Source organism: Podarcis vaucheri (assembly GCF_965113315.1).
Source record: "Podarcis vaucheri genome assembly, chromosome: 6".
Classification (NCBI taxonomy): domain Eukaryota; kingdom Metazoa; phylum Chordata; class Lepidosauria; order Squamata; family Lacertidae; genus Podarcis; species Podarcis vaucheri.
Genome location: NC_138764.1, coordinates 61,928,690 through 61,946,900, shown reverse-complemented (window position 1 = coordinate 61,946,900; position 18,211 = coordinate 61,928,690). Strand labels below are relative to the sequence as shown.

The following is an 18,211-nucleotide window of genomic DNA, read 5'->3' as shown; positions in this document are numbered from 1 at the left end:
CTAAAAACTGAATGTTGTCCTAGCATTTGAAATGTATGCCAGAGGTGAGTTAAGGTAGAAAACAAATATGATGATGCCATTTGTATTTTAGAGGAGATTTATTTGAAGAATGCACTGTTTCAGAATGATGCTTTAGTAGAGTAAAGAGTGGCTGAAACATTGTGGATTGGAAATGATAGGTTTATATGCCTCTTATTATATATGGTCATAATTTAGAAATTAATTTGTGCCTGTTTTACCAATGGTGGCCAGCTAATGAATAGCCATAATTGAAAACCTGTAGAAGTGTGGCTTATATTAGTGCTGCCTACCTTGGTTTAAGTCATGTGAAGTTGGCTCATTGCAAATAGGCTTTTGAAAGTTTATTGTATGCATGTTTTGGAATTTGAAGGTCAACTCTGCTAATACTGCCAATTCTGGCTTGCCACAAAACATGCATGAGGTCTGCAACTCAATATGGCATCTTTGACTGGGGAGACAGAATCAATCTTTAAGCCTAGTGAGCAGTTTTGTTTGTGCATAAACCGTTGGGTCTAGGACTGTTTTTGGTTCGTGAGCAGGAGCTTTAAATATTTAAAGATCCATGTAGGGAACTTAATTGCATTGTTATAGCATTCCAGGAGTTCAGTATATCAAACCCCTTGAACGTATTTAATATCCCAAACTAGAACTTCACTTCAATGATTTGTCAGTGTTTTAGATTTCTCTTTGAGCTCAGTATGACAGGTGGCAAGCGAATATATTTTGACCGTGTAGACACTGAAATGTAGCATTGAAATGCAGAAGAGAATAGATTAAAATGAAATGAATTGTATGACCCTTTGTAAAAAGTGATAAATGGCTATAGAACATAGGTTGTAGAGGATTTCATAAACTTTGGGATGTTGTGGTCACATTGGAACAGACATTGCTTAGTTTATTCCCCTTTCTGAAATTAATTTTTGTCTCTAATTCTTTTCCAGGGTTTTCACGGTCCTTATCCCTTTGGACAGTCTTAAAAACAAAAACGGGTATCGTCGAGAAGAGAATTTGACAAAGAATGGACTTGGGAGGGAGGGGAGTTCTTATGGCTTATAGAAGATACAACATGAACCCCCTTCTTGGTCTCCATATCCTGAGATAAGAAGAAAACAAACAATAACTTAAGACTAGTTGTTTCCAGAAAAAAACAAAACTAAAGTATGCATGTGTGAATGCTGAATTTCAGGAGTGCTGTTCAGTGCTATGAGAGAGAAAAATACACCAATGTTTTGTTTAGAAGTCATTGTCACAGTTAATTAGGTAGCCTAAAAGAAATTTTTTAAAAAAGATTAAAATGGAAAAGCCATCTCTTTTTAAAAGAAATTATTTTGCCTACAGAGAGGTTGTAGTCTGAGCAAATGTTAATTTTTTGTTCCTTGTTCATAACTTTTAAAAAAAGGGACAGCGTGCATTTTTATGGAGATGTGCTTGCTATGAAATGGAAGCTTGCTTAGCATTTTCTTGGTTAGTGCAGCTATTTGTTTGTCAGATGGTATTAATTTCTAGCTTGATCAATATCCAAATCCATAAATTTTAATGACGTCTTTTTCCCCCTTTCTTTCTTTTGGTTATTTGCCTTTATTCTGCTTTTGGTATCATTCTTCTGGGCATGGTGTGCATTAGTCATCTGCTAGTTCTTTTCTGTTTGGTTGTTCAGACCCAGTTTTGTCATTCGTTGTGCAGGGCAATAATGTCAAGAGGGTAAAAACACTGAGCTGATGCAAGAGGGGTGTCTTGTGCTTTGATTGTGGCACATGCTCTTATTTAAATTCCAAAGTTTGCCCTGAACAGTTAGCATATTGAAATATTCCCATGTTCGTTAATGTACGGTAACTGTCTTTGAGACAGCTATGCATGTATATGTCACTTTTGTGCCAAGAAGAAAAATTATTTTTCGGAGTGGTAGAGCACCAATTATTAAATTTCCATGACACTTCTAAGATGTAAATTTCACATCTTCTGTTTTAGATTGGAATGACCACTTTGAGTCTTCAGTGATAAAAAAATAACTAGCTTGTTGGCAGAGACTAAATTGTTTTGAACATATGGGAGAAAGAAGAACCATCAGCAGCCATTCACAGCAATTCCTTCTGCTTATCAGCTTGTTTGATCTCTGAACACTTCGATTTATAGACTGGTGTGTGTGTGTGTGCACGCGTGTGTATCAAGGGTGTGGAACTGTTTAAGATCTAACTGCGTATAGCCCATGAAGAATGATAGCCATATAATTGAGGCCAATCTGTCCAATTCCATAGAGAATTAGCAGAGCATGGTCTCTTGAAACTCTTGGGTTTTGCATCGGTTTAAGGAGGAGGGGGGTTCTGTCTAATTCAAAAACTTGAACTAGGCCACAGCAGCCATCTGCCAAAGATAGAATAATATGCAATGCCTCCTTCCTTTCATCTCACTTAGAAGATCAAACTCCCTGGTCTGAGATAGTGGAAGTATGAGTATGTACTGATGGGGATAATGCAAGGCCTGAAGTAACATACTTTGAGCTACCTTGTTGGTTTGATTTGCATACGAGGCCTTTGTATTCTTCTGTATAGCTGACCACGACCCTGTTTCCCATCAGAACATACATATATAGAGCACCCAAAGTCTATTAAATGGATCTGGCTAGGGTCCTAGTAGGCAGATGTGTAGGTATTCAGTCTTCTAGGCCAGCTCAACATCTAATTTGATGTTTTCACTTTTGAAGAATTGTATAATTTTTTTGCATCCCAACTAATTTAAAGAGTATAGTTTATCTATGACCATAGCCATGAACACTGGGAGAAATGATTGCAAGGGATTCATCTGAGAGGACAAATTATGGGAGTGTAGAAACTATGGAATGCCTTCCTTTAACTTTCCCCCAGCTTGGCTCCCCAAATTCTTATCTTTAATCATCATAAGCAGCATATTATTCAGATGCAAAATAAGGTGTAGAAACTGATTATGTATAGCATTAGTCATGATAATTAGTTTTATTTATTTTTCCTGCTCTGGGCAAGCAACTTTTTTGATACGCAAAGAAAAGACTGAGTACACTGTATGGTTTTTTGAGATGAGTGTGTGTGTGAGAGAGAGAGTAACCTCTGGTGGCAACATTGGAAGTCAGTAGCAACAACTGGCAGCTACTACGGTAAGCTAAGTTAAAACAGATTCTGTTTTCTCTTTAGACCAAGTTAGGTATTCAGAAACCTCACCATCCAAACTGTCAAACATTGTGGAGACTTTAGTTTTTTCATAGTGCAGAGCAAAAACTGATATTTACTGCCAACTATTGTTCTTTTACAGCAAGTAGGGATGACCATTTCCTGCAAGTCATCTCAATTACTATCTCCTCTTTTGAGTGCTGGTGACTTTTATGAATGAAACAGTCGTTCCACTGAAGAAAGCAGAAATCACAGCCAGGGCCCAGATTGGTTGCAGTAAAAGTAGTCCTCTTTATTGTCACTAGTTTCTGAGATCTTTCTGGGGATAAACATTCCTCTCTCGGGGGATGATCTCTGTATAAATAGTTACAAAGGGCTCATACCTGTTTGCAGGTATTTTGATTTGAGTGATAATCCCTTCAGTGATGACAATGGGAGGATGTTTAAAATGCTCATTGTTTTGTGTCTCATTTCTTTTCTCAAATATTCTTCTCTTTATACAATACCTCCTTTATTACTCATGGAGCTTCTTGGAACTCTGATTTTAAATTCATTAGTTTTTTAGGCATTTTTGATGATTTTGGAGCCATTGAAATGGCTGAAGCCAAAATCATGTTTGCTTGGGAGCAGCACTTTCAGACAGCTAAGGAGGGCAAGACATTTTTGTGCCTAAGCATAAAGGTTTGATTTTCACAAATGCATAATACTAGCTTCATAATTATCAGGGGAAGCTGCCACCTCCCCAGATGGCCCATGGCTTCAACAGCATGGGAAGCAGAAACAGAGTAGATGTAGCTTTACATAGCATGGAGGTGTAGTAATGAGGGGTGGCTGTACCTGCAGAATAGCTGAATGTCACAAAGGAACAACTCCTTTGTGAGAAAAAGGTGGCAATGCTAACCAGTGCCTAGGTTTAACACACAACACTTCTGTACAGATATAATCACATGTAGGGGAAACAGTGTAGACAGTTCTGAGTTTGGAAGTGGCATGGGTATTTAGATTGCTTTGTTGCAATTACAGGAATCAGAGAGCCACTCATAGCTTTAAAATGCACATATTGGCAAACACTCTTACCCACTTCAAATATTATCGTGTATATGCCTCTCGTTCCCTCTTGCATGATCTGTAAAAATACGTTGTGAATAAAATAACCCTTTTTACCAAAGTGATACTGTTTGGACATGGAGGAAGCTAAGCATTGCTTGACCCCTATCCCTGTTCCTGAAATGTGACTGATTCTTGCTCCCCCAAATTTAGCTTGCTTCATGTAACAAGTGTGGTTGGCTCTGGCCATTTCCCTAGTGGTTCTCATTCTGGAAGAAATGATGGATTCCCGAGGAGGAAGAAGTAATTTTAATTTAACAAAGGGAAGTTTGGATTTCTCATTTGTTTGCAGCATTCTTTTTTTATTTTTATTTTAATGCAGATTAAACTGTAACCCAAGCTGTTGGGTTTGAAAATGTGCTGGCAACCTCTGCATCTGAAAATGTGACTGTGCCTGGGAGGCAAGAGCACCCAGTCTTCTCACTAGGAAATTGAGCTGGCTTTGAGCCTTAGTGGGTGCAAGTAAGCTCTGTCTCTGTTTGGGGATGGGTGCTAAGCCTGCACTGTCAGGTTGGGCCTATGTTGTTGCTCCTATTTGGGGCAGGTGAAAGGTGTATCCTAAGGCCTCAGGGATTTGGGAATGTGTATTCATCCCACCCCCCAGCTGCAGATGAGTGCGTCTTGAATCTCTATAGGTACAAGTGTAGCCGGAGAAGCCTGGGGCTAAGAAATGCACGCTGTCCCATGTCTGGGTTTCCACTGTTTTTTCTCTTGTGTGAGTGAGTGGTTGATTCTGCAGCCTGTCTTTATTCTCTCTGGGGGGAGTGCATGTGTAGAGCAGGATGTGTGTTGCTTCATTGAGTCTGGGAAGAATCCTGTAATAGCACATTGTGGGGGAAAACAAAGATGCTTTTTCCTTAATGTATAAATGAATATTTGTATGATTAAATTAACACAAAACAATCTTATACTTGAGTTTTTATTGAATGACCAAAGCTTGGATCTACAGTGCCTTTTCGTGGTTTAAATGGTTCCCACTTTACTTTCCTTCTTTCCCATTTGTTGGGGAGTATCATGCAAGCCAGGACTGAGCTGAAAGCTCTGTGCTTAATAAATGAAATAAAATGAATTGTGTTAGGGTGCTGTCTTGTGCCTTCATAGAATCATAGAACTGGAGTTGGAAGGGATCCCAAGGACATCTAGCACATCCCCTACAGTGCAGGAATCACAGCTAAAGAATCACTGACAGATTGCCATCCAATATGCTTAAAAACCTCCAATGAAGATTCATCTGCCACCTTCCAAGGTAGTCCATTCCACTATCGAACAGCTCTTACCTTCATAAAATTCTTCCTAATGTTTAACCAGAATCTTCTTTTTTTAAAAATTGAAACTATTTTTTCAGGTTCTATGCTCTGGAGCAGCAGCAAATAAGTTTGTCCTGTCCTCCATATGTCAGCCCTTGAGATATTTGTAGATATCTAGCATATGACCTCTCAGTCTTCTGTCCTCTAGTCTAAACATACCCAACTGTGACAACCGTTCCTCATAAGGCTTGGTTTCCAGACCCTTTAACATCTTGGTCCCCTTCTTCTGCACACATTCCATCTTGTTCTGACTTGAAGATCCAAGTCAGGGGCTTGTCAAGTTGGCAGTGACAGCAAGGGGCATACTTCAGTGCTCAAATTGTTCCTTCGTAGCCACATTCTTTACCTGCTCAACACTTGACACTGCATATGATGTCAGGGATGGGGTATGATTTGGGGAAAACATCCTCACAGGATTAATTTGGCCCATGTACTGGAGGTTTCCCCACTGCCAATGTAGCACATGGTTCTCACCATTTGTTTGTATACATATACAGTATACAGCCTTTCCACCCCCCCCCCCAAAAAAAAGATTGCAATATATACAAGTGCCATGAAGCAGTTGTATTTAAAAAATCTGTGTTGAAACTGATTTCAGCATAAATTAACCTTTTGGATTTTAAATTTAATTTCCTGAGAAAGTGTTGAATTTTTAGCAAATCCTTAAAGAACCACCTTGAATGGAATGAGGCACGTCCCTGTTCAATGACTGTGTCACACATTTCCACATGTAATTGACAAGAGACTTCGGCCAGGCATGACTCCCTTGCGCAGCTACTGTACTTAACTTTTCAAAATGGCTGCTCCCTTAGAGCGTATGATACTAGTATACATAATGTGATCATTGGGGAAGGGCTGTTACCCTTCAGCTCTAATGCCTGATCCCCCAGCATCTCCAGGTAGAGGTGAGAGATAGACCCTTGCCTAAAGCCCCAGAAAGACATTGGCAATCACTGCAGAATAGGTTTCCCAAACTGTTGCCAATGAACTACCAGTGGTCCATGAGCTTTCTTCATGTGGTGTGTGGATTTGTGCTCCTCACACTGAGTATTCATACTGATTTTTAATTGTGCTTTATTGCTTTCATTTCATATATTGTATTTTATTGTATTGCAATGTGAATTCTATGGAATTATCTTTAAGAGGTCTGCCAAGACCCTTAGCCATTTTCAAGTGGTCTGCTGAGAGAGAAGCCTGGGAACAGATGATGTAGACAGTACTGAGATGGATCACTCACAGCATCACTCAGCCTACTTTCCTATTATAAAAAGTAATTTTTTTACAGTTGCCTAAATTTGGCTATTTTGTCAGGGAATTGATATCCCTCCCAAATGTATTTTAAATGTGTGGTGGTTGGATTGTTTGATATTTCTGCTTTCTCTTCCTCCCTTCACATCTACTTGTTGTTTACTTTTGAGGTTGTTTGCCATTGGGGCTGAGACCTGTCAGGAGCTCATCAAGCCAAGGCAATCTGCTCACACCTTCATTATAATGCTATCTTTGAAGCAAGCAAATAAATTGTGCCATCATTATGATGCACTCATTATAAATGAAGCAATGTGCCATGACTTTTTACGTGGTATATGCCATGGGTGTGGTGCAGCAGTCAGAAGCCAAGTCAAATAGTTGTAGAGTTGAACAATGTAAGAACTTTTGCAAACACCTGAGAAAATTTAAATATCAAAATATGGTTCATTCAGTTTTCCGCTTCAAGCAACTTAATGATTGATGCCACCCATGGAGAGGAAGAAATTTAATGTAGCTGGCCTGTATATCTGTTCCTAGAGTTACCTGCCAAAATCCAGAACATTGATCCATAAGCAAAGCTTATGCATCCTACAACTTCAATAAGATTTTTTTAAAAGCACTGATCTATAAAATTGAGGCTTGCTTTAGATGGTAATTACAGATAAGAACCGTTCAAAAGCAATGTTCCTTTTTCCACCCAAACTGGACTGTGCTGCTCTGATAACTGAACAGAATACACTCCCAGTAGCTATTGTAGAGGAGCCCTATTTCAGCAGGTCGAGATAGAAGGTGTTTGTGTGTGCGCACACACATTTTAAATGTTGAAGTATCTTGTGCATTTGTTGCTTATTTTCAAAAACCACTTTTAAGTATTCAGAGAGCATGTGGTACATTGTTCCCAGGATTGTACCACTTGGACATAAGGAACACATACGTAATACATATGGAATATAATACATATGGAAAAATACGTATGGAAATTTGTTGAGTCAGAGTGGAAACCAGGCTAGTGCCTCTTGTCCTAATGTCCTGGTTCTTCATGTGAATGAAACCTTATAGAAGAGCATTCAAAAGCAACTTCACCCCTTCTTGTGGGTTAGCTAGAGGAGGATCAAATGACCTGGCCCAGTCTAGGTAGAATGGTACTGGTTGATTTGCTATGGTCTCTGCTGTTCTTAAGTACATAATCAGGATGCTTTTCCTAGACTCAAAAGTCTTCTGGGTAAAGGTGAGTTCTACAAGAATCATTGTTAGGAATATTATTGAGTAGAGCAAGGGTTGGCATATTTAAACGCCATATAATCCCTGAAATGTCAGAATGGAACAGATTTCCACAACAAACAAGACCACAGACACCCATGGGTCCTTTGATCCTCCTCTAGCTGACCCACAAGAAATGCATCATAGTGGCTGCTCACAAGTAGTATTACGCTTTAAGGAACTTCTCTACAGGCAACATGGTTTACTATGTGTGCCCTTTCTACTCGGACAAGTAGACTAGACTGAGATAACAGGCAAGGCACTAAGGTCACTCACTAAACTTCATGACCAAGGAAGGTTTTTAACCTCATCTGCATCTGGGGCAGGCAATCTTTTCTTTTTGGCAGACCAGATCCTCCTTTTCCCACCTCTAGACGGATGAATTTGACAGGGAGGTGAGGTCACCAGTCTGCCAGTCACATGACATCATAGTGATGTAAGATGACACCATACCTTGAAACATGCACTGTCAGGACTTAGAAGCGCAGCATGGGGCTGTGTGAAAGCACTGCAATATATTGCATGTCACTGTAGAATACTGAGGGGGGCCGGCCCCATCCTTGAAAATGTTGGGAGTACCCTTGTCCCCCCCCCCATCGTGCCTCTGGGTCTGCAGGTTGCACACCAGTGGTGTGTCTTGCTCACTATTGTCTCTGCTCACTGTCTGGTAGCAGCTCATCAGGGTTTCAGGCAGAAGCCTTTTGCAGCCCTACCAAAAATGCCAAGGATTGAATCTGGGACCCTTTGCATAAAAAAACACGTGCCTTACCACAGAGCTTTTAGCATTTCTCAAATTTCTAAAGGTATGGTCTTCCTTTCTTCCACCTCAGGGGCTCATCTGGAACTTGAACTCAGGATCCCTCTACACCCAAGGCACTAATTCTGCCACTAAATCAACAAGCTAGGCACAATTTAAGTGTGCTTTCTCCAACCTAAGTAAATTGAAAAGCTATTTTGATCAGTCTTGTCAAGAGTTGATAGAAAAGCCTATGTTTGTTTGCTTTACTACCTGCCCCTCAACAAAGGTCTCGGGGCAGGTTACAAAATGATAAAAGAATAGAATACAAAAGATAATAAATGATGAAGATAACCAACTGATAAAATCATAAGTAGAGAGTAGACAATAACTGCATATCCCAAAAGCCTGGGTAAAAAGATGAATCTTTGCATGTTTTCTGAAAATCACCAGGTAGACATCAGGCAATGGGGAATTTCAGAGCTGGGGCAGGGGCCGCCACAGAAAAGGCTGCCTCATGTGCCCCTGGATATTGGAGGGTGGTGGAATCACCAAGAGAGTATTTTCCTTGTGGTTTTTAGTCCTGAATCTCTTTATAAAGGAGAGAATCTTTCAGGTAGCTGGGTTCTAAGCTGTTTAGAGCTTTATGTGTCAAAAAAAAAAGTTTGTCTTGGACTCAGAAGCAAATCGGCAACCAGAGCAATTCTAGCAGAACTGGTGTAATATAAGACCCACCAGTTGTGGTGGTTAGTGTAGCTACTACATTTTGCACTAATTCCAGCATCCAAGATGTCTTCAAGTCCCATGGAGAGTACCTTGCAATCATTCAATCTGGAGGTTACCAGAGCATGGCTCACTGTTGCTAGGGCACCTCATCTCAGGAAGGGCTGTAGCTGGTACACCAGTCAAAGCTGGTAGTTAAGTACCCCTAGCCGCTGAGGACACCTGGACCTTAAATGAGAGCATTGGATCAAGTAGCACCCTCAAACTATGGACCTGCTCTTTACAGGGGCTGCAACCTCATTCGGGACACACATCTTACCACTTCTTGTACTCAGTCACCTAATGCACACAACACCTTGGTCTTGCCTAGATTTCAGTTGACTGTCTCTCATCAGTATGATAAACCGCATCATGCACCTGTCCAGAAGCTTTGTACATGTATATACGTTGAACAACGTGGGTGACAAAAAAACACCCCAAACCCTGCAGGATGTCTCAGTTCAGTTTCCATGCCATTAAGCAGTTGGCACCTCATGGTCTCTCCCTAGACTCCCTTTCCATAAGTGTGAGTGGAACCATTACCAAATTGTGCTTCTAATCCCCAAGCCTTGGAGTCAGTCCGAAAAGTATCGAAATCTGCTGAGAGGTCAAGGAAAATGAGCAGGGTTGCACTCCACCTGTCTCTTTCCTGACAAAGGTCATCAACCAGCATGGTCAAGGCTGGGTCAGTTCCAAAGCCCAGATTCCATGGTTGAAGTTCTGTTCCATTCTGCATCAACACCCCTCCCCTATACATGAGGGTTAAATACCACCAGTTTAATAATCTCTGATTTGGCAGGCTCAATTTAACTTGGACAACCTTTTATTTTACATTCATATTGGCTATAGTGATGTCCCACAATAGTACAGCTTATTATATTACAATAAACAAATAATTATCTTACACCAAGACTTAGCAATTTTGCCGTCTTCCTTCACAAAGATAGTAATCTAATGGCGTATATTCTAAGGTAGGGGAAGTGGAACCTGTCAGTCCAGAAGTTTCATGGAACAAACTTTTGCCAGCTGCAACCAACAAGACTAATAGGGAAGGTGGGAGTTGTAATCCAACACTTGGGAGGATTCCCTATTCATGTTCTAGAGTAATTTTGGGTAGCTTCAGTGTGGGATATGAAACACATAGCAGTCAACTACAACATTCCTAGAGTGGACATGCTAGTGGATGCTTTGTACCAGCCAGGAGTCTAACTTCCTGTTTCCTCTTGAGCTGTGACAAACTTCCTCTGCCTGTGTGTGTGTGTGTGTGTGTGTGTGTGTGTGTGTGTGTGGCTTAATCTGGGCAAGGTAGCACAGCTCCTTCCTTTGGCTCTTCTCCATTTTGTTTTTCTATGTATGAGGAGCAGTGATTGCCTGTTCGCAGTCACTTAGGAACTTATGGGATAGTTCCACATGTGTATAGTTTTGTGTGGTTTTGTGACCTAAGTCTGCCTTCAGGGATCCACCTGTGAACTGAATGATTGTGAGTAAACTACTTTTATATTGACTTTAAAATCTTTGTTTCTATTCTTTTTAAAGAGGGACTAGAAGGGATCTTACCAGGAATCTTACACTGAGAGGCTCAGACGAGCTTGCAACAAGCAAACCACTGTGTATTTAAAAGGGGAATGCACTCTGCTAAGTAAAGGGACTTGCTAATGCAAGATGAGAAGGATATAATTAAACAATATATCCTCTCCTGCCTCCCTGAACATTCCCACATTCAGATGACAGCTTACCACCTGGTAGCTGTTTATAATCTTACTGGAGGTACAATCGGGTATATGGTATACAGTGTTTTGCCACGTAGTGAAGTGGTTTTTACTATGCATCTGAAACTACTAAGAAATGTAAGATAGTAGTGGCATGGCTTGATAGGGCAGATTATCTGCTTCCTATGTGACTGCATTCATCCTCCTGTGGTAAGACTGTAAGCAAGGTAAGAAGCAGCTGATTGTGCCCTTCTCCCAAATGGAGGAATTATGTAAGTTAATGAGATCCAATACTCTGATGAAGGTTCTTCTGAAATTCATCCCTGAAAAATTAACTCTGACCATTACCCTTTAAGTATGTGAAGTGCCACAGAGAAGGCACAAAACAAATTCAAACCACTGATAAAATCCAGTGATGTAGCTGTTTCTGGGCCATGCACTGAAAGTTGACGGTTATTATATATGCTTTTTCCTCCATGGCTGATTACTGTGTCTGATCTGATTCATGCATACTTCATGAATGAAGCAAGGAGCTGAAAGGAATTCAGTTAAATAATTTATTTATTAAACTCTAAACATACCCTTATTGCATTTGTAAGATTGTAAGACGAATGATGTAGTGAATTAAGATAGAAAAAGGAGCATTCCAAGAGATGAAGGGAACTGGGCCCAAGGGAAAGACAATTGCCTCATCCATAAATATCTATTACTGTGTTTATTTATGACTCTGAAAGTAAGCGTGGCTTGCCTACAAAAAACAAAACCATTGCTGAACTAAGGCTGCAACCCTAGCTCCACTTCCCTGGGAGGAAGCCCCATTGAATTCAATAGGCCTTGCTTCTGAATAGACCTGGCTAGGAGGATTGCGCTGTAGGTCAGTTACGTGCTCCAGGCAACAATAAATATTTACATTGCTGGGATCCCAGTTTGTTTTATTTATGAAAGACCAAGTCACTCCACCCATTGACGCACAGAGAAATGTACTTCATGTTGTCCTGTGGTTACTGCACCATCTTCAGTTCCTATACTTCCTAATGATGTGTTATGCCTGAAACGTGCCCATCCAGAAGTGCCCACAAGTCCAATGGCATACATATGGCTCTAAGACACTGTTTATTCACAGAATATTATTGCTTCCAATTGGAACAACATATTGCAAGTAACTTCAGATGAGCAGTTTCTCTGCCCCTCTGTGCTATCTGTTTCTTTATGTGTAGGTCTTCCTGCTCTCTGTAATGCCTTTTCCCCATCTCTCTCTCTCTCTCTCTCTCTCTCTCTCTCTCTCTCCATGCTCAACACCCTATTTCATTTTTTTTTTTTATGTTAACTTTATCATGGTCTTTATTTGCAAGGTCAACCTGAGCAAACAGCCTAGTCCCTGTCCTGTCACTGCAGTGGCCAGCATAATTATTTACTTGAGGACCACAATAAATTTGTTATGCTTGGATTGAAACATTGCATTAATTTGTTTATGCTTTTTAAAAATGCCATCTTGGAGGGTGGAGGGGCAAATGACACACAGACAGATCTGATACCTTTAATCATTGCCGCTCCAGCAATAGATTGTGTGGCCTTGACTCCATCAGAGATAAAGGCATGCAATTTCAAGCTGTTGTCTCAAATCCCACTGTTAATTTTAAAGTTCAAGAAAACCGCTGTGGAATTGGGGCTATACTTAAAAACAGCACCATGTAAAGTTTGTAGCTGGGAAGACAGCATCTCTGTTTTTGAACTACAATGTGTTTGATATAGCTTCTTAAACAGCAAGCAAGACATTTCATCTTACGATCTGTTGAACAGAATATTTTGATGTTAGCTGAAAACAAGTTTGTATTACACCTATTTGCATTAACCAAATGAAAAATCGCAAGAAAATGCATAAAGATATGACACCTGGATTGGAAAAATATACTATGTTATGTAGCTTTGTATTTTTGCAGAATGTTGGCTCCAGTTAGGTTCCCCCCCACCCACAAATGATGCATTCATTGTGGCTTAATGGTCATCTAATTATCCAATTGTTCTTAAGCGTTGTGTGGCATCTTCTTGCTGGTGATGATTTTGGGCCTCACATGGCAATACAGAGTCTCCCAAGCTCACATTCCCAGCATGCTGATACTCCTGTCTCAGCAACATCTACATTGCATTGGTCATGTCCACAGAAGGAAGCTGGTAGGATCCCCAAGAATGTGCTCTACAGGCTTCAGGCAGCAGGCCCACTTTGCATTACAAATATAGTGGTACCTCGGTTTTCAAAGGTAATCTGTTCCCAAAGACCATTCAAGTTCTGAAACATTAAAAAACCGAAAAATCAGTATGGAAGGCTCAATACAGAAAACTCAGTATGCAAGCCGTGTGGCATGTTCGACTTCCAAGGCGAGTTTGAAAACCGAAGCATTTACTTCCGGGTTTACGGCATTCAAAAACCGAAATGTTCGTCAACGGAGATGTTCGAAAACCGTTGTATCACTGTAGGTCTGCAAATGTGACATGAAAGCTGGTAACATCAACCCCACTGCATGGGAATCCCTTGCAGATGACCACAGGGCCTGGAGACAGACAATCATGTCATATATCCAAAGCAGTGACCAGAGGAGAAATGACCACTGGGAGGAGCGCAGAGAGAAGAAATGCCATGGTGCATCTGCAGCAGCAGAACCTTCCTTTACTCCCGCTGCAACAAAACATGTCTCTCCTGTATTGGTCTCTACAGCCTCAGCAGGCGCTGTAAACTTCCAACAGTTCGACTTCACCCCCAAAGTTTGACTTCACTCCTCCATTGTCTCCTGAGGCAAATCAACATGGTGATGACATCTGCCCCTCTAAAAAAAATGTACTAATCTGGTATGCCATTTTTAATGTGGCTGGTGGACAAAGCAGTTTTGTTTTCTGGTGCAAAGCAAGAGAAAGATTTATTTAACCACTAAAGAATTTACGGTATATATCAGCAGGTATTTAAAGAACCACCAGAGGGAGTTGGATACATTTGCAGATTGTCTTTTGGAAGCTGAATGCTGTTAGTATGAAAGAGGTTTATTGGGACGTATAGTAGGATTTCTGCAGTGCTTTTTTTCCTAAAAAAATGTTTAGAGGTACTCTCATTTCCCTACTCATATTGAAATACTGCCCCTCAATGGGGCCAAACTTAGAGTCACATACCCCCAGAAAAAAGCACTGGATTTCTGTATTGGTAAACACTGAAATGTTATCTTGGTTCTTAAGGTTGTATACTTCAAATGAAAAGAAAGAACTGCAGGATATTTCCTACTCAGAGAAGCAATGGAAGAAATTTACAAACATTGTAGGTTTGAAAAGTTACAGAAAAATATCAAACTATTATATATTCTGTTAAATCCAGCTACTCCTCTCCCTCCCTTTTTTTGTTGAATAGCGTGGAAACACTGTGGGTCTATGGCATGGGTAGGCAACCTAGGGCCCGGGGGCTGGATCCGGCCCAATCGCTTTCTAAATCTGGCCCACAGTCTGGGAATGAGCGTGTTTTTACATGAGTAGAATGTGTCCTTTTATTTAAAATGCAGCTCTGGGTTATTTGTGGGGCAAAGGAATTCGTTCATTTTTTTTTTCTTTTTCAAAATATAGCCCGGCCCCCCACAAGGTCTGAGGGACAGTGGATCGGCCCCCTGCTGAAAACATGCTGATCCCTGGTCTATGGCTTCATCTGTTTGTAGAACTGGATGTTGTGGCATTGGCCAGGACATGTCTCTATCCAGATTACTTTGCTTCTGGGATACCTTTGCTTAGGTCCACCCTTTCCTCCTCTTAAGCTGCACGAATCTCTAAAAATTTGTGAACACAGGATGGGTCACTAAAAAGAGTAAGTCCCACATTACACTATGTTTCCCATCAACTTGCCAAGCCAAGTTTTCTGTTGATCAGCCAGTTAAGCAACCAAGACTGTTAATTGCCAGTTAGCAGCAGTTGCCAGCAATCCCATTTCCCATTCATGTTATCTATTACAGGCACTGGAAGAACTAAGAGCTGCCAGGGTCCACTTGACTGTTTAAACAAAACAGGGCTCTCATACAGAAGCCACTAAAACTCACTAAAGCAAAAGACATGAAACTCTAATAAATTTGGAATTGGTGCAGCATACCTACCGTATTTTTCACTCCATAAGACACACTTTTTTCCTCCTAAAAAGTAAGGGGAAATATCTGTGCGTCTTATGGAATGAATGTGTGGTCCCTGGAGCTGAATTGCCCAGGGGTAAAAAGCAGACCGTGGTGTTTTTTTTTATTTAGAAAGAGGGAAGGGGGTGTTGAAACAATGCCGCTGAGCAGCTGATCGGCAAGCGATGGGAGGCTGATAAGGGACTCTAGAGATAAAGGAGGCTGCCTGGGAGGGGAGAGGTAAAATCACATGGATCCTCAGAATTTTTGCATTGGGTAACTCCAAATTCACCATCAGATCACATAGCATGTCCATGGCTACAGCCTGCACCAAAAAACCCACACACCCACTGTTTCGTGGGGTGCAAAAACGTGGTTACAAAGCATGGATCCACATGGTTTCTCAGGATATTTGCATTGGGCTACCCCAAACTCACTGTCAAATCACATATCATGTCTGTGGCCACAGCATGAACCACAAAAATCATACATCCACTGTTTCGTTCATAATATTTTTTTTCTTGTTTTCCTCCTCTAAAAACTAGGTGCGTCTTATAGTCAGGTGCATCTTATGGAGTGAAAAATACGGGTAGTTTATCAGCAGGATAGGAAACCACATGCTGAGTGTGTTGGCTGGAGGAGAAGATCTGCAAAACAGAAAAGCGTTGTGGAGGAGTGCAGCTATGTGTCTCTAAAGAAATAGGATTGCCTTGTGTGCAGCAAGTCTACCCAGTTCAAAAGAGGAAAACAAGCTGTTCATATCTTTATTAAATTTGCACACTGCCTTTCTACAACTAATCACCCAAGGTGGCTAACATGCAATTAGAAACGAAAAACTGTATATATAAAACAAAATGTAAAAGAAACATGGGTCACAACTACTCATTGAAAACATGAGCTGATAAAACCTATGGCAACACATTAAAATATCAGCCAGCTAAAAGGCTAAAAGTCAGCAGCACCAACAAATTACTGCCATGGGCAAAAAGCTTGTCTAAACAGGAAGGTTTTCATGTGCTGATGGAAGGAGGCTCATAGAGAGAAAGTTAAGTCGGCACTGCTCTGGGGAGAGTTGCAAAGGTACAGTCACCAAGAAGGCCCTCTCTCATCTTTCCCACGAGCAGGCTATAGATGCTAGCAGGACATAGGAAAGAGTCTTTCCTGAAGATCTTAAAACCTAGGTAGCTTCATGAGGCTTCTGTCCTTGCCATACAAATAATGTCATAGACCATGTAATTGACATCTTTGGAACTGATGCATCAATCCACTCATTACAAGTTTTCTTAGAGGTTGCTGCTAAGGCAAAATATCACTGCAGTCTTGCTATACCTGTTTGTACTCTCTTGTAAGCAGCCAGTGACTCCTGGGTTCTAGATTTGAGTGAAGAGAGATGGAGCTTCTCCAGCCCTGAGCCTGTCACAAAAGCCATTTGCCTGGTTGGAATAAAGCATGAAAATTTGCCGCCAGTAGTTTCACCAAGTGGCTGCAACGAAAAACGAAAAACAAGATCTTTCTCAAAAGTATCACAACACTTTTCCTATAGTGCCTGGAAGACCTGCAGGTGTGGTGTGTCTCCGAACACAACAATAAAACATTTCCTTGTTATCTAATCTGCCTTATTTCCCTTCTTTACTCTGTTTACCATGGCCTGGTTTCCTCAATAATCCTGACAGCTGCAGGCTGGGCTGTGACGTCAAGCTTAAAATGATTAAGTTCAAAAAGTTTTCCAGTGAAAATTAATCAGCTTGTTTGTTATAAACTTAATCCATATGTAAAATAACCTGTTTCAGATTTTTTTTTTTTGGGGGGGGGGGATAGTTCTTAAGACAGCACACACATAGTGTTCCTGAAACTGAGGTACTTTGGATACCAAACCAACCAGAAACCAAGAAAATGTCTTTAGACAGAAGCAGGTCTTTGTTGAACTCTTGGGTCCACATCAAAAGCATCCATATATCCCCCTTCTCTGATTGGGAAAACCTGGACTTTTAGATAAGTTCCTTGCAATCAACCATTCTTTGTACAGTGGTACCTTGGTTTACGAACTTAAACCATTCCGGAAGTCTGTTCCTAAACCAAAGCGTTCTTAAACCAAGGTGTGCTTTCCCATAGCAGCAAGGGACTCAATTCACAAATGGAACACACTCAACAGGAACTGAAACATGTTCTGTTTCCAAGGCAAAGTTCACAAACCAAAACACCTACTTCTGGGTTTGCAGCGTTCTTAATCCAATTTGTTCATAAACTAAGCTGTTCTTAAACCAAGGTACCACTGTATTTATTTATGTCACCAAGATAGCAAGGTCCAAGGCACACCACACATTTATTCTAATTTGTCATGGCTTCTCCACCACCACCACCACCCCACCTCAAAAAACCCTGAGGACTGTGGTTTGTTAAGAAGCTGAGAGTTGTTAGGAGACCCTTAACAAACTATAGTTCCCAGGATTCTTTGGGGGAGGGGAGTCATGAGTCTTAAAGTGGAATAATAATGCTTTAAATGTATGGTATGGATGTGGCCCAACTTTGGTTAACTTCACCCAGTGGTGGAGGAACCCTCTCTGGCACCCAGGGTGGGGCGCCAAGGGGCGGGGTGAACCGCCCGGCGGTGCATGTGCAATGTCCATATGGACTGTGCACGTGCAGCATCCCATATGGGCTGCACATGCGCGACAGCCCATACGGTTGCCATGCGAGAGGCAGCCCATGCAGACGCCATGCGAGTGGCACCCATACTAACTGTGCGTGCATCCTCAACCGGTCTACAGCTGGAGGAGTCAGTGGGCCATCT

The 18,211-nt window shown here is 41.2% G+C and overlaps 1 protein-coding gene across 1 annotated transcript in view; it reads left to right on the top strand.

The window, feature by feature from the left end:
* ILRUN (inflammation and lipid regulator with UBA-like and NBR1-like domains) overlaps nucleotides 1-5,176 on the top strand; it is a 40,540-nt gene extending 35,364 nt beyond the window's left edge. Inside the window, exon 5 of the mRNA XM_082226882.1 lies at nucleotides 963-5,176. Within this exon, the coding sequence (XP_082083008.1) occupies nucleotides 963-998 (36 nt within the window). The 3' untranslated portion in view covers nucleotides 999-5,176. The remainder of the gene's footprint in view (nucleotides 1-962) is intronic.
* The last annotated feature ends 13,035 nt before the right edge of the window (nucleotides 5,177-18,211 follow it).